The 17602-nt window shown below is 41.5% G+C and overlaps 1 protein-coding gene across 3 annotated transcripts in view; it reads right to left on the bottom strand.

Annotated features, from left to right (window-relative positions):
* The window catches only part of SMYD2 (SET and MYND domain containing 2), a 29477-nt gene that overhangs the window by 1472 nt on the left and 10403 nt on the right, over positions 1-17602 (bottom strand). For all 3 annotated transcript variants that reach the window (XM_027723700.2, XM_039378804.1, XM_039378803.1), the window contains 8 exons: positions 16080-16140; positions 13500-13624; positions 9820-9887; positions 8014-8116; positions 5530-5640; positions 3655-3775; positions 3277-3451; positions 1756-1864 (listed from right to left, as the gene is read on the bottom strand). In XM_027723700.2, coding sequence (XP_027579501.1) covers positions 1756-1864; positions 3277-3451; positions 3655-3775; positions 5530-5640; positions 8014-8116; positions 9820-9887; positions 13500-13624; positions 16080-16140 — 873 coding nt within the window. The remainder of the gene's footprint in view (positions 1-1755; positions 1865-3276; positions 3452-3654; positions 3776-5529; positions 5641-8013; positions 8117-9819; positions 9888-13499; positions 13625-16079; positions 16141-17602) is intronic.

A 17602-nucleotide genomic window follows, 5' to 3' on the forward strand; every position in this document is an offset into this window, starting at 1 on the left:
CAGAAAACTGCAAGTGCGATGGGTAATATTCTGGCAGAGGACTTAGCCAGTCCTCAGAGTGAGCTGTGTTCCTACCAATTTATCCTTCATCTGTCACACGTGCAGGCCTGCTGCAGAAGTTACATTAAGGCACTTCAAACTTGATTTTGTAAACCCTCCATTGGTTCCAGGGGCTACTAACACTTTAGGAAGGAAGCAATGTCTTAGGCAAAAAGTGAAATCCTGTCCGGTTCAGACCGACACTGCTCGACTCCCTGCTATTTCATCTACAGCCTGCTCCAGTCCTAAGAGTGAACACTGCAGGCAGCCAAACCCCCTGACTTGCACTTTTCCTGCCATTACCCACATTCATGGCAGTGTGTGTGCAGGGGCAAGGTTTCCACTTGAGAAAAGGACAGCAGCACCCCCAAGCAGATGTGATGAAAGGCAGCAGTAGACAGAACTAGAAGCAAGTTCAGTGTAAGTCTGAAAATACTTAAAGACAGAACAAGGAATAGCCCTCTGAGCATTTAGTCATTTTCTCCTTGGGAAACTTTTATGCAATTATGCTCTTGTATTTGTTAAGTCAATACAGCAAAGGCTTTTGGTTCCACCTCAGCAGCAGCAAGAAATAACTCCACTCCTCCTCCTGCCTGAAAGAAGAAAGGAGGGCCTTCTGGATGAGCTGCTCACAAACTGACAGAGAACAATGGGTTTGTTTTTCCACTAAATCCCAAACATAAGGGGCTGGGATAACTTTGGGCAGTTCCTGTAGACAGCTTTTGGAAGTGAGTCATTAGAAAATGTTTGTGTTAGGAAACTAACTCTGCCAACAAATCTACCTAACAGTTCCCTACCCCCCATCCCGTGCTCTTACTGGCACAGTTCCCATTTCTATTCAAAGGTTTAACACCACAGGGAAGGAAAACCTATGTTAATTTCAAACCAGGTAACAGTTAAATTTTAGAGCATATATTCTTGTAGCATCTTGCCACCATGGCTGGATGCCTCTGTTATTGCTGGCTAAAAACTTGCCAGCATCTAAAAAGATGAAAAAATAAATACATTGTGACATTCCATGAGCCATTATATGCTACAGTAGTCACTGATGCTTAAGAAACTAAAATAAACTTCTGTCCAACAACAAGAGGGGGGAAAACGTCAAGAAACATAGCACAGACTAATAAAAAAATAAAAGAATAAAAAGCTAAGGAATAAGGAACAGACTAATAAAAAGGGGTGAAGAAAAATGTAAAACCAAATGCTGTATTTGCCAATTTCAGCATTACCAGATGCATTGAATTCCCTTCAGCTATGCAAAAATCAATTGGTTCCAGAACAAATAACCGCCAAAAGCATGCCTAGTTTAAGTTGGATATAGAAATCACAGACTTCAATGAAACACTATGTGCCTTTTATAAGAGCCAAGCATTTTTTCTGTCCTTACCCAGCAAATGAGGAGAAGCTATAGTTCTGCTTCATTTACACTAGTGCAGCTCTAGCTCAGTGAACAACTTGGAGCAAATATTTATGCATAATTCTCACTCCAGCTGCTGCAGTATCAGCCCACTGCAAAAAGGTAAAACTCCCTGCCTGCTAGAGCAGACCTATGCTACATCTCTAGAAAAATCAAATCCGAGCCAAAAATCCAGTAACCAAATATATTAACAAATGGTGCATTTCCCACCAAGCCAGGCTTACTGACAGAGAAGCACAGAGTGTTTCAATGACCCCATGTCTGAACTGGTATTAATGAAAAAACCAGGAAATAAATACCCTCTTCAGGGCTTTAACTCCAGCCGTTCTGTTATTTAACGCCATATACAGTCTCCCTAATTTCAGCCACATGGAGGCAACGTTCAGCGAGTAGGAGGGATAATGTTTACTGCAGGAGAGAAAGAAAACCAGCTTTATCAAACTTGGCAGTTTCATTGCATTTTCCCAGCCCGTCTCCCTCTCAGGGGGCAAGAAGCTGCCTCTCGTTGCCCCTGCCCATTCACTGCTCATCCCCTCTGCCATGACTGCCAAGAGTCAGTGCCAATTGTGTCTAGGATGGGGACGCCTGTCAATTGGGAATTGAACTGAAACTACCATATGCCTCTGAACAGCTGTCAGATGGCAATGACTTTCTGCCACTAGTTTTAATCTAGCCAGCTACAGAAAGAGACTGCATTGTTATGAGTTTTTGGAGCCACCCTGCACTCGCAGAAGTAGCTCTGTGAATTGTACAATAGTTGGTGGAATGGAAAGCGAGGGGCCCTCCGCAGTGTGTACGGCACACATGCCACTCTGTACTCGCACACACTGAGCTAGCAGAGTCCAGTTCAGCAGAGCTGACCTGGAATGCCAGGCTCAGAGCCAGAGGAGCTGGGCAAGTCCCAGGGAAGATAAATAGTACTGAGCCCCCAGACGGAGAATGTTGGCTCCTTCTTTGTATCACTGCTCTCTGCCAAGTGATCTGTGACTTTATGTTGGCATCTGCTCCAAAGGGAGAGCTTTTCTTGTGCTCCCCCCAGCTGGCAAGAAAGTCATGTCTCAAGACGAGAATCTGTTTGGGAGATTCATGGCAGGATCAGACACAGTGCATAACTGGCTGGCTCTAATGAAAGAGATCACTACAGTAAAAACACAGAGAATTTTATCAGAAAGAGTATTTTTTCTGCAGAAGCTGTGTGTGCTGCCTTGCCCCACACAGGGCTTCAGCCTGTGCATTCTCCCACGCCCCCAGCTCTAGGGCAGCGGAGATCAGGGACATTGGGGCACTCCCCGCCCCCGAGCGCAGGAGCTGAGCTCGGCTTCAGCTCCCTCTGCCGCTCGGCCCCAGCCCAGGGACAGGGCTCTGCTCTCCTGTAGCCGTGCTCACTGTGCTACTGCACAGAGAAAGGACTGGGACACTGCGGAAGGCTGACGACAACACAGACTTTGCCTCCATGACCTTATACAAAATATTGACTGCAGATGCAATTTGAAGCTCTGCTTTAGTAAAAGATTAGGATATTTAAGAAAATCAGGGTTTTTCTAGCTAAGCGGAACTACCACAGCACCCACGGTGGCACAAAATTACTTTAAGAACTCAAAGCAAGGATTTCAAAGTCAGTCCTTCTACACTGAAGACCACATTTTGATAGTAACTAAAGACTGTCCTAGCATTTTAATGTTCCTTTTCGAGTAGTGATATCATAGGTAGCATGTTTATACAACACATACTGAGAGAAGTGATCTCTGCCCAAACTTGTCTTAATTCTTCAGACTACTGAATTAAAGCACTAAAAAAAACCAAAACTCTCTCATATTTACCTGTATGGTCTGATAATTTTTTGCCCATAACGCAGTGCACCTTCCCAGTCCTGCACGTAGAGACAGACACCCATGGCCTGGTACATCATATGTAACATATAAACATTACTGTCTTCAAACACTGCACCCATCTTGTCCAGGCTGAGCTCACAGATCTCCAGTAATTCACCAGGGGGTAGGAAGAAGTCAAGGAACCCAATAAATAGATGGCCTCTCATTATATAACTACCTGGTAATGCCTTCAGACACAAAGAGGACAGAGGTAAGCTTAATTTCTACTGGTCAGTGTATTTCTCCTGCAAGTACTTCTGAAGTCCAGCAGGTGAGATTTTTATGTCACATACCAAGCCAGAGGAGTCAGGGTGAGACAAAGGATATATTTGTAGTGTTTGGCTCGCCTGAATTCCTCAATCACGTTCCTGGCATATTTGATCATGTCTTGTACCGTCTCCGCCGATGGAGGATCATTCAGCTTGCAGATTTCCAGTTTCTCTTTATCCTGAAGGAAACACAATGGACCTTACAAAGGCAAGTTCCAAGCCCTAAAAATAAAGGTGCACCTGCTACACAAAATTACTCTAATAAAAAGACACAGATGGGAACTTAAGCCCTTCAAAGAATATAAAAACAAAAGTAGAATGTGCACCTGCAATTTTTCTCTAAAGCCTTGGCTAGGAATCCTAGAATCCTCTGGCCTTCCAGTTCATCTGCTGTTCTCTACTTCCCTGAAGTCCCTTTCTTTTGAAAGATCGAAGAGCTTTTTGATTTTGTGATGAAAGCAGGTTTACATAAGAAATTTCACTGCTTCTGAGAGATTAGGGATTAAAACAAATTAAATTTTAAGGCTATAAAAGCTCAAATACCTTAGGTCTACCATCTAGCTCTGTAGAAAATGACATGATCTTAAATGCAGAAAAGGATCCTTCATATCTGCAGAAAAACCCCACATTTCCACATATTTTGTTATTTCTGCTGGACAGCTCCACTTACTCTTATCTTTCTATCTACCTTACTGCTTCATGAAGAATCAGCTGCAATCTAGAGACAATCTTTTGCTTTTTAAGCTTCACACTGTTGCTCGATTTCCTTTTCTTTTATTATTTCGTCTGCCAGCCAAGAGGGCTACAGGGGACTCTTTCCAGAGCTGAAGGAGACTGAGTGACAGGTGACTCGAAGAGTAGCACATTGTTGAAAATCACAGATGAAATCTTGGCTTCGTTAAACTCAGTGGCAAAACTATCAAGGTAACTCTGGGGAAAAACACAACTAACACGGTATCAACAGAATGGCCTGAAGCAACAACATTAGGTACTATTTGGAAAAAAAATTACAAAGGATGACACCATTTAGGAGGAGATGGTTGTCTGGTCAGCTTGGGAACCAGCTCTTATAAGGACACCTTGTGAAAATGGGAGGTAAAATGATGTAGAACTTAAGGATCAGATTCTGCCAGCCACACTAATCTTGTCTGGAATGACAGATGATCCACACAAAGCTCTGATCTCGTAGGGCCTCCAAGGAAGGAGGTCCAAATAGTTGCAGAGGCCTCTTCTTCCCAAGTACTTTTCTTCAAAATACCTAAAACCTTGTTTTAAGGAACACTGTCTGGATGTCTGCCTTTGTCCTTTGAGGGGCACAAGCTTATGTCTAATGAACATAATTCTGCCCTGCGCATTCACAAGGGACTGTGACCCAGGACCACCCTGTCTGTGAGCAGACTGATATGATGGCATTCCAGGAAAGGCCATTTCTCAGATTCTGCTGGGTCTCCAAACCATCCAGCGATGTCATACAGTGTTCACCTGGAATTGACTGAAATGCCCCAGCCAGGAACTGTAGCAGTATTCTACCCCAGAACAGGACCCCAGAAGCTCCCCAAGCAAGATTTACTTGCTGAGAGTTGGTAGAAAGCATACACTTAAAAAAAAAAAAAAAAAAAAAAGAGTTCTGAGCTAAATTCTTTTGGTCGGGTGACCTAGACACAGTGTAATTATCTACTTTTAACAATGCTTTCATCTTTGCTTTGTAGTTCAACTTTAGATAGGCCTCTACCAGGAAACTTCCTGATGTGTCATGATGACAGTGGAAAGAGTGAGTATCAGAAAGCCTTCTAGAGAGAAAAACAAACCCATCCCCCCCATCCCCCTATTATTCCACTTTCCAAAATGTAATTAAACCAGATAGGAAATTACATCTAAGGACATGGGTAGGTGCCTTGACAGTCAAAAACATATTTCACACCAATTGTATTACCTTTTCTTTTGTAATGCACTCCCTGCAATCACAATTAAAGAAATAAGAGTCTCTTAACCGGTCATTTCTGTCTTCTGTGGGATATAGCAGGTCAATATAGCTGCTAAAAATCTACACAGTAAAAAACAAAGCAGTTAGTGAGAAGTAGTGTCACTAAACATATTTATCACTACTAGTTCTGGTGTATGTAGTATGACTGCTACATATTCATGCAACTTGTGGACCCCTGCAGCCGCATCACCTGCTTGCTCCCTCACATTCCAAACCTCTTGGCAGCATTGGGAGTTGTCATTTGTGAATGCAGTCTGACAGAGAAGTGTTCCTTTCCTGTTAGTTATGGAATTTCCCTCAAATATTACCCTGGCTTATACCCAGGACAGCAAGATTCAGGTGTGGATAAGGAAACTATCACAGCATAAATCTCAGGCTCCTGTCAGACTACAAAGATACATCTACTTTTCAGAAGTAAAATAATGATTTCAGGTATCCAGCCTAGGATAAATTACAGTGGCCTGGTTTTTTGGAGGCTGGAATCTCAATTTTTTCTTTCTGAAAATCTACAAAAATTGGGGCAACAGCAGTCACTAGTAGCTTTAGAAACTTAGGACAAGACCTTTAGATCTCTGAAAAGAAGAGAGGCCCAGTGCTCCAGTTCAAGGAGAATGAATATCAGATTTACTTCAGCAGCAATATTTTAAAGCAAAGAAAACCTGCTTTTGAACATTTTAAAGGCCCTTCATATACACTATTCTTAAGTTTTCCTCTATTTCAATGGTCTTCAGAAAAGAACCCCTGCAACTAGCTTTAATGCTCTGCCTTTAAAACGAGATCTCCCCCAAGAAACACATCCTATGCACAGTGCAGTTGATCATTCTGCAGACAAGGAACAGCTTTAGCTCCATTTCCTCATTTATAGTATTTGAAATGCTTTGTTCAGTCTTTATGCTTAAGGTTTCTCTCTTAAAAATAAAATTACATTTAATTTCATATAGTACACCTTCTTCTTAAGTGAAAGTGTGAGTGTGTCATCTCACACTTTCTCCCACATTCCTATCCTCCCTTCCGTATTTTCAAAGCATGTCAAATGCAGGAACCGCATTTACAGAAAAAAAACTTTAAAATGTTGCACTGCAATGGCTACACGGCGCCTGAAGATGGAGACACAGGCTGTGAGACTGCACAGCACCCATGCACAACCACGAGCTCACGTTTGGAAAATTCTGAAGTGTCAGAAAAGCGAATGTGCAAAAGCCATGAGGTCCTGGAGAGCTGATGCAGCTTCTAAGACAGAACTCAACCCGAAGAAGACGCCAAGAAAAGAGAATACTCCACATCTCTACCTCTCACCATACGCCCTCCCCGGATACGCTCTGTGCATCCACGGTAAAATTCTTAAACCAGAATCAGTTCTTGTCCATTACCACAATGCATTTGCAGTGGCTGCCAACATCACAGACAAATAATTGTTAGTAAATGGTTATCAAAAGAAGTTGCTCACCTGAGTAATTTCACCCTTGGCCACAGCAACTAAACTCACTTTGTTCACAATGGTGAACAGCTATAATCCAAAAAAATAACCTCCCTCCCCTTCTTCTAGGCTGCTACCACACAGTTCAGAAATGAGAAGTTTTCAAAAATCAAATCTGAGGTTATTTTGACCAGCATTAACTTTGTCCACTAAATTAACACTTACAAATGAGCCATTGAAACTGTATGCGAACTCCATCCCCAGAGAGAATGTTCTGTATCTTCATTCCCTCAAGGTATTTGAACATCCTCCTTGACTCTGTTTAACATCTTTTTTTCTTTTTCTTAAAGCAAAATGATGCTCTGCTGCTTTAGACCCCCTGCCAAGTTCATTATTTGACTGAAAAAGTTTCAAGGTACACCCAGAGCCTTACTCCATTTCACAGAATTTTAACCATCACTGTTCAGTTTCACTCTGCCTAAAAACACACTTTTGCTCATCTGTGACTTCCCAGCAAATGCCACTGAGGTGATATGACCAAATCCCATGTTTTGTGGATGCTCTGTCCAAACAGAAGTCAGAGGACTTATCTGTACCCATTTACCTTGTTTATTCTGGCTTCAATTTCAATACATTACTATTATACTGGGAACTATTATAGCAGTAATAATTTGCTTTGATCTTGGAATTTCAAAGCACCAGCCAAACATCAGTAAACTCAGCCTCATTTTACAGATGGGTAAACTGAGAGAGAGGCTGGCAGATACACAGTGACTGCTGCAGGTGCCCTTCCCTTGCTTTAGCACAAGATTGGATACTGCCTCCAACAACAACTACAGTCCTCCAGAGCCACCCTAACTTTTCCAAAGCACCATCTTACACTCCTCTGAGAAACAAGGAGATCCTTACTCCCTATTATTAAATTGTCATCTAATTGAAATGAACCCTACAAAACAGAATGGATTCTACTTTTAGAATGCATGAGTATAGAGTACATTCAAACATTGTGCATTTACCTCCTCTCCAGGCTCAATCTCTTTAACAGCTCTGACTTCAGCCAAGGTTCCCTTGTAAGTCACAATCACATTTGGGCAACAGCTATGGTTCATCAATGCAACACTGCAAAAGCAGAAAAGTAAATGTTTTCCCCAACCACCACCACAAGTAAAAGGTAAAAAGTCAAGCACCACTTCACAAAACAAGTAAGTCTGAAAGAGTCAGTCTCTGTAAGCTGTTTTTATTCTGAGGCTTAATATGAAGGTAACCTTAGGAAAATATGTTGTACTGTTATTTATTCTAACGATATGGAGAATGGCTGTGCTAATGAAACATTACAATTTTTAAATCCTATTCTTGCAGTACTAGGCAAGTTCTTCTTTTCCCATTCTTACATCGCTATAGGACAGATGACAGTGATGTTCACATAGCTTTACTACCAGCATGACACACAGACTGTTTTCCTCAGAGGAGAAAGAAAAAGAAACACGTTTAACCTAAAAGGAAACAAGCAAATATAGGAAAACAAAAGTTTTTGCTGCATCATGACTTAAGATGGGTGTTAAAATTTTAACTGGCTTCTATGCAAATGTAAACATCTTTCATGTTTGAAGTGGGAGGGAAGAGATCTCGACCTGTTATACAAGCATATGACTTAGACAAAAACCTGGACAGCAGAGAATCCACTTTATTACCAAGCTTGGAGAAAGTGCAGGCTGCTGCTTATTTCAGATGAAATGTGTAATTTTAGTTCTTTCTCTTCCAATCTAGCAAAATAACAATTGCCTCTTCAGTCTTCTTAGCTCACAGGCATAACTGCTACATACGAAATATCTGACTCTTGTATACTGAGCATTTACAAAGGATGGTGTTGGACATGTTTCAAGAACACCCTGGTTTAATACTCTGCTCTCCCCACAATGACTTTGATCCTGGGAATTTCAAGGCATTAATTTCCAATCTGTAGATCAGGATATGAACTTCAGACAGGCTTGCTTAGAGAAGGAGAATCTGTGAAGCAAGGACTAGCTACTACTCTCTGTGTGCAGCACTTGGCAAAATCACATCCTGCTTTAACTGGGCATCTGTGGGTTTCAGGTTACTTTGACATAGATAAGCTACGAGTAATCTAAGTCCCACCAGGAAGCCAAAGTAAGCACACAGTGCTAATACCTTCATACAGGCTGTGCAAAGATCAGGAGCAGAAAATACCCTCCTTTGCTACAACATTAAGTAGGAAGGACAGACTTACAAATGGAAGAAATGTTCCTTGGCCTTAAAGAGAGCTGTGCTCCCCTGTTCACAAACCACAGCTAATACTTAACACCTGCAGTATATTTGTAAAGCTAAGAAGCTTGTACATTTTTTTTGCACTGTCGTAGCAAGGAGGCTCAAAGAAGTTATGAAAGGGATTTACTGTTTGTGAGGGAACAAAGGTAGAAGGGATATTATTCACAGAGCATCAGGTGAAGGATTTATACCCAGCCAAAACAGAAAGCTGGGAATACAGCAAGTCACCTGCAATCCTTTTCATTTGGCTTTGATGTCCCTGTCCAGAACCTGCTAGCCAAGTAAGTCAGTTTCCTATCAGCCTGAATACAGTTCACAATCTAAGTTACAAAACAAATGACAAGTCAATTTTACCAAAATTGCCACATTTTTAAGAAAAACTGCTGCAAATAATTTGCCACATTTTATTGGCCAAATAAAGATATTTAAAACAAGACAAATTGAGTGGTTAATTAATTTCTTTTGGTAGGCATCTACTTCCTTTATTTGTTTTTAAATTAGTTAATTTTATTTTTTAAAATATTAAATCAACCTACTCAGGAAATATGGCTGATCCCAAATGAGAGAGTTCTTCATCTTCAATTGTGAAGCCATTACAGTTAACCTAAGCAAAAAGAGAAAGATGCTGGATCAGCTTCTGGTCAGCTGAGTGCTCCACACTCACATGTCACACTCTCACACGTCAAACACGATTGCAGCAATTTGCTTACAATTTTCTATCCACCTTCCCAGTACTCACAGGGAGCTACCTGAAGTGAAAACAAAGTCCCTATCCAAAAGAATGCACAGGATATTAAAAAACTGACAGTCCAACACTCACACCTGCTCAGGACACAGCATCTACTGGATTGCTCCTTGGAAGGCCAACCAAGAGAAGCGGGGCTTGAAAAGAGCACTAAAAAGCATCAGACGAACCAAGACCATTGCAAACATGAAACAAAGCCTCACCCTGACACAGGGCAAAGAGACTTCATTTGGCCTTGACGAGTAAAGGGCCAAAGCAGAACTACATATGCCAGGAGCAGTGTGGGAATAAACGGTGGCAAACTCAGCCGGGCTGGGGCAGTACAGAGCTTTGGTGGAACATGTCGCAGGGACCTGCCACAATGACACCTTTCATCAAAGACTGCACATATCAGCTACAGCTAAAGCACATACTAAAACAACAAAAGCAGTGAGAAAGACTTAAACCTTACAAAGACACAGAATAGGAGGGGACAGAAAAAGGACAGAGTATGAGAGGAAGTACATTCCTAATTTAAACACAGGATCAAAAGAGCTTGTTCACAAAACTCTCTTATAGAAGAGATTCAAGCAGGTTTTAAAACCTTCTTACTTTTATTCTCACACAACTCAAAGGAATCTTACAGGACTTTCAGCTTTGTTTCATGTGGTTTGTATCACTTTAAGTGGTCAAAATGCACCTCAGTCAAGTACTTTTTTCCACTTCCACTTCAAGTCACATACATACCAACATGAAGAAAACCTTCTCCACATTCACCATCATCTGCCTACAAACATCAAAATTTTTATGAAAGCACCAGTAAAACACTAAAACAACTGCTATCACATGGCCAAGTTCAGCTGAAGCTACAATGGACATAGGAACAGTCAATCAAGTACAGTGCAAGTATTTGTTCTGGAAGGGTTGATAATCACAATAATCACAGAACCATAGAATGGTTTAGCTCAGAAGGGACCTTACAGAGCATCAAGTTCCAATCCCATTTTTTTCCCCTAATCCCCAGAGGCAGAGACACCCTCCACTAGACCAGGTTGCTCACCATGCAAAGTGATATGTCCCACAAGCTGAAATGTATCTTGGATTTTAGAAATACACAAATACTTCCCAAAGCCACTCCTCAGATATGAACTGTTCAGGATGAGTTCACGATTAAGGAAACTGCCCTGTTTCTCTGATTCACTCACCAGTACCTTTGCTATCTTTGCTTGATCTTTATCCTGCTATTTTTAGCAATATAGCACCCAAAGGTTCCTTGTCTCTCAAGACCAGCATGCTACTGCACTAGCCAAAACCAAAATGCAATTGCTCAATACAAAAACAATACAAAGGAAAGATAATATCAACAGCAAGTAAGAACACAAGGCTACAAAGGCTGACATGCTGAACAACTTGATGGTTCTGAATCACATGGAAATATTTAAAAATATGCAGTGAGTTATCAACTTCCCTCCACTAAGCCAGAGACAACACACTTCATGAAGGCATCATAACAGAAATGACACAAGAGGAGGGATTAGAAGGGATGAGATATCACTGGTTTCACCAGATCAATGCATGACTAAAAAAGGCAAAGCAAAGGGAATAAAGAGACATCAGCAAAATATTGGAGCTCAGTGCTGTTCCCAATAGTGGAAAAGTGAACACACAAAGGGAGGCACGAAATGCAAGACCTTCAAGGAAAGGATGAGATGCTGGAACTTGAGACAAGAGAGAAACTGTTTGAAGAGTATGGCAAGATGAGACTGAGGAGGAAGAGCTATGTTCCACAGGGGCAAAAGAGAGCAGAATGATGCCAACACCTGTGGAAGAGAGCAGTGAAACGCAAGGATTACGGACAAAAAAAACTTTACTGCACTCAAAAGGACCAATTACACTTTAGCTGTGTAAGGAAGAACATCAGGCAAAGCCCATTAAAAGCAGTGAGCAAGGAGTTAGAGATATTCAAGTCCCAAATGACTGCCTTGAGCCACAGGGACAAACATTGCCAAATGCAGGAGGCAAAGAAGAACACATGAGGCCAGAGTAAGTGTTGAAGCTAAACAAAGGAGCAGCAACATAGCCATACTACTGGTTTTAGGTCAAGTTAACTAATTATTAGAAAACTTATTTGTACCTACCAAGTACAAACATGCCTCCCTTTGTTCTAAAAAGATTTATGCCTCAAAAGGTTTTATCCTTTTAAAACACTTCTGAGAAACATCCAGATAACTTCTGGAGACTTTAGTTCAAAAAATTTTAATGTCCACAGTGGTAGACAGTTACCTGATGATCAGGATGAGCTTAAGGTTACACCTAAGGTTGACATACATCTATAGAGAAGACTGGATAGAATATCAGATCTAGGAGTCAGCAGTTCAGAGAAGTCAGTTTAAGTACTATGACCTGGTAAAGCTAGTCCAGGACATGAAGCAAAAATAATGTTATCTTTGGGGATTCTGGCTACATTCTAACAGTAATATTCAGAAGCACCACAAGGAACTGGTTGTACTGATGTCTTTAAAGTATCCCTCTGACAAATAAATTGTAAAGTCTTCAGAAGATAAAAAAACCTTGCCATTTAAAGGAAATTAAAAACAACATAATGGATAATAAGCAGACACTAAACATATTAAAGAACCACTACCCTACAGAATAAGAGTACCTCTGTTTTAGGGAAATAGTAACTGTGCCTCCTTGTTGGTAGATGCCCAGCTCAGCTCTACCAACCAGGGTATTGCCATCTCAGCTTTCATCACAATAGTCAGCATTTGCCCCCACCTCAAAATATTAAACTTTTTACTCAGACACTTAAGTTTAAAACTAGCAGTGAAGACGGAAAAAGAAGAAAACGGATCTTTCAGTATTCCACCGGTGTATTATTCCATGCACTACAATACATTCAATTTAGATGCATATGAAAAGTAGGCGAGAAAAAAAGAAGTGACATATCAGAAGTTACCTGACAAGATATCCTGTCTTTCCTTCATGTCTCCAGATGGGCAAACCACCTGACTACATTTAAAAGCCACATGCCAGATAAAAGTTGTAGGCTGCTCTTTCTACTTCTCTGAAGTTTACTCCCTGTGAAGGTCAAACACAATGATGACCTGACCAGCAAGGATTTCCACAAATCTGAAACCTGAATGAAGCATTTGCCTCTGCAGGGTCTCAGGCCAGCAGCCTTCCATGTTAGTTCAACAACAGCTTGGCCCACAAAAGCCTAACTTTGATAGCGTTTAATAAAGGCTGTTTCTCCTTTTCTTTAGTGTTTGAAAAGCATCTCATAGAAAGTCTGCAGACAAGAGTCTCTCCCCTCGCTATGGAAATGGGGCACATCCAGCCACTTCTGCTCAACGAAGCTGATCTTCTCCACCAAGCACACTAAGATAACTAAAGAGCTACCATTTCTGTTGCCATTACATTCCCCCTTTCACAAAAGCTAAACTCCTACAGCACCATCCACCTAAGCAGGCTATGCTCTAGCCAACTTACTTGTGCAAAGAGAACTACAAGGGCAGCATTGTCAGGGTACTCCAAGTGCTTTGAGTAAAAGTGATGAAGAGCAGCAATGTCGTTCTGAATCAGCTCTCTCTTTTCATTGTCTAGTTTGTCAATGTCTGTGGACAAAGAACACATTCCATTTCAGTAACAGAAAAACTCCCCCATGCACTGCAGCTAGACTTAGGTTAGAACAGGCCCAGACTTAAACACACACCCCCCCCACCAAGGACAGGCTACTTGGAATTACTGCGAAGCGCCTGTTCTTCCATAAATACTACACTGCTTCTGCCAAAGCCACATGTGCACTACAAGAACACGAAGGATTAAAAAGCATTTTCTAATATCTCTAAATTAGCAGGCAATTGGACATAAATTTCCCTTTCTTGGGAGAAGGGTTATAGTCTTCAAAGTGCATTTGTTAACTCTAGCAAACAGCCCAGCCAGCCCTGGCCCTCTGGAAGCCTATCAACTGTGGGTAGCTATCCCCAGCTGCCTAAAACAACCTTATGAGCTATGTGGTATCTATGGTGGTATCAAGTCATACTTAAGGTCACTTGTCTTAAAGCACACTTACAAACCAAAACTTTCTCATACAGACCTATTCTTATCAGCACCAACGAGCCCAAACTCCTGCTAAGACCATGTGCTTTTAAAAGACATGGTCTTTCCTAGCACAGAGGGCCCAACTATTCGTGGCCACATGTGACAGGGATCTAGCAACAACACTGGGGCTAGTCACAGGGGTTCTCTTTGCAGCAAGAGGAGGATAACACAAGGGTGCCCAGGTATGCAATCTACCTGACCTATTGCAGGCACTTGCTTTAGGAGGTAACAAACAGTGACTGAGAACACCAATATCTCCATGGGCTGGGTGTTGACCGTCAACGAAGGTGTGTTTAACCTGCAGATATCTAAGGCTAATAGGAGACAGCAGGAATATCAGTGGAAATGTCCTTGCACACCTTCCAACTGTATTCCATTATAGGTTTCTTTAGAGATTTACCCTCATGCCAAAGTTGTGGCCACTGAATCTTTTCCTGCCTGGTCCATACAGAGCAAGCTAAATGATCAGGTATACTCCTGGTCCCCTCTCTCTCCTCAAGAGCAAAGTGTTGGGAAGTTTGTTCCTAATCCTCTCTCTCGCAGTGACAGTGTTACGAGCTCTCTCCTGCTCTGAGAGCCAGCAACTCAACCATTTCCTCTCTCCAACTCAAAATAATAGTGGAGAGCAAAATGTGTAGGAAGAATGAAGGAATCACAACAGTGGAAGAAGGAGGAAATTATTTGTAAAGCAGATGTGAATGATAGGTGAGTCACGAAAAACACGGAGGAAAATGAAATGGGACGATTTTATGAGAATAAGAACAAATCAGAAATAAGAAATTTTGAGCTTCCAGCTGACAGCCAGATGCATTTTCCTCTCCTTTGTAGGGTGTTGCAAAGCGTAAGGCAGTTGCTGACCATGGTAAAGGTGTGCTAAGAGATGAGATGAGTCAAAAAGGCAGAAGGAACAGGGATGCTTATTAACAAAACAAAGGTTTCTAGAGGACAAGTGGGACACTGCAACAGAAAAATAACATTTCAGCCTTTTAGCACCCAAATAATAAGTTACTGAAGACAAGCTGCAATGCAGAAGCATATACTAACCCATATTCTCCTCAGTCTCAATCCTATCAACTTACCTGTACAAATTATCCTTGCCTTACACAAAGTTAAATGTTGGCATTTTCCCCCCTTGTTCCCCAACTGTCCCAACGGCAGTGACAGGAGCTTTTGTTTAGGAAGCAAGACTATAATCTTGCTGCGCTTGGTTACTCTGCTACCTTGAGTGCTAGCAATGACTACATTTATTCAGCATTTTGTAAAAGGCTTTGGAAGCCATCAGCGTGAGAAATGTGAATATACAACCTATTGTCTCTGTGTACCAAGCACCAAGAAAGAGAAACAATAGACCAGTGAAAACTGTGCCCAGGATGGTCACTGGGCCCCTAGTTGGTCAACTCGTAACTCTGCCTTACCAGACATAAACAGCAGTTTTCCAATTAAAAGCAAGCCGTTGCCTCATCTCCTTCCTTGGATTATTTTAGCATTTAGGACATGGAATTTCAACACAATCATATATAACATGTCAGATTTGACTGGCAGTGACAGATACTGAAGCACAGTCCAGAGGGTTCTGCAATTAGCCCCTTAGTCACTGTCACCATCAAGCAACTGTGCTGTCTCTGATTTTATGCCTCCTGGTAACAAATACCAGCTATTTTAATTTTACAACATTACAATTCTCAAAAGACACTAGAGTACCAGTGAAGCAAGATGTATGCATGCTACATAATTAATTCTGTCTAGGTTTTCACCTTTGTTTCACAGCCCCCACAAGCAACCAAGAAAAAGAAAAAAGAAATAAGAGTACTGCACTTTCAAAAAAATGAGGAACCACAATTCTCTTTGTTTGCTCCTTTCCTACAACAGGGGTGGGATGTTCTGAAAGGTTTCCATGGAGTGGGGCCAGGGGAAACAAATCATTAATACAGTTAAGTCTAAGCTTACCTGCAAGCCTTTTTTACTTACGTGATTCAAACTCTTTTACAGCAAGCAGCTTCTCTGAGTGTGTTCTTTCAGGGTGAGTTTTCTAACAATAAGGGGGGGAGAAAAACAGTAAGAAAATGTTTTAATTTGGCAGTTTTGTGTACTCACTCATTCATAACTTGGGAACTCCTAAGTGTAAGACAAACCCAAATCCACACTGCATGGAATTTATAAAAGTTGACGAACAGCAATGAGTTAAATTGACTGCTCTCAGTAAAGGTATAGAAATATTCTCTCTACACTAAATTAGGCAGCCAAAGATTAACTCCTATCAAATTTATATACATAAACTGAACAGTATTTTAAATATGTCATTTGCTTTGTTCTAGACACCCAGAAAGCTGCTAACAATAGCAAGCAGGCAGAAGACAGGCTTTGCTTTGAGGAAAGTGAATAAACTGACTGTTGACAGAGTTCAAAAGCAACGCTCCACTGTTGGCCTAAGGCCACTGCTTTGTAATCTTGTCCATTAAATATGGCTTTGCAGGTGGCCCAGCAGCTGAGGTTCAGGGACTGTGGTTTGCATATTTAGCTTTTATATGACATGTAGGGTTCTCCCCCCCGTAAGCGATAAAAGCACAAATTTACTCCAGTGACTTTTTGTCATTAACGTTCGATTTTGTTTGTGGATCATCACTAAACTATGCTTTAATTAAGTCACACACACGTATATTCACACACACATATACACACACAGCAAGTATGCAGGTACCTTCCCAGCAGGCCACCAAAATCCTCCCTATGTACAGTATCCAGATTGCCCTTGTCACATAAGCAGACCTCAATCACACAAATATGCTCCAAAGAGGATTTTTATTTGCAGAGAGTTTAGACCTCTACAAAGATACACAGCATAACCTTGAAACTCATGAATCCCATCCCCTCCCTGTAAGCACTTGTGTTATCCTCATAGTTAGGGAACACTGAAATGGAGTGTTTCCAATGCAATCTTCTTTTGTTACTCATAATATTCTTTTTCTTCAAAGACCAAGGGTCTGAGATTTCTCACCTAAACTCTGGCTTTCACCAGTCAACTCAATCATAAATGTTTATACCTGAATACCTCAGAGGTGTTATTGACTCACAAATGTACTGGGAGTTGTATGCTACATAAAACTATGCAACTGTAGCTGAAAAATACTACAACAGGCAACTGCTTCATAAACATGTCAGTGCCTGCAGCCAGATAACACTAGAAGCATTCCTCCGAATTTAGGCATATATACCAAGTCTCACTATTCCTTCTCGTCATCCATGTGGCCTTGGTGCCAGCCCACAAATGTAACCTGGAGCTCAAATCTATTGGAACAGAGGCTGAAACACTATCAGTAAACATGTCCAGACTCTGTTCAACAGTACCTTAAGACATAAGTTATAGCTACACACCTTAAGACCTCACTAGCCTTTTGTTAGCTTCCCTCAAAAGTCTCCAGCTGGGCTACGGTGGTCCTGACGCTGCTGCAGTGCTCTGATGGTCAGTTTGTTCAGCTGCTCGTGCTCTGTAC

This window comes from Pipra filicauda, unplaced genomic scaffold, assembly GCF_003945595.2.
Source record: "Pipra filicauda isolate LSUMZ 115617 unplaced genomic scaffold, ASM394559v2 scaffold147_size4022426_pilon, whole genome shotgun sequence".
In the NCBI taxonomy this organism is placed as follows: Eukaryota; Metazoa; Chordata; class Aves; order Passeriformes; family Pipridae; genus Pipra; species Pipra filicauda.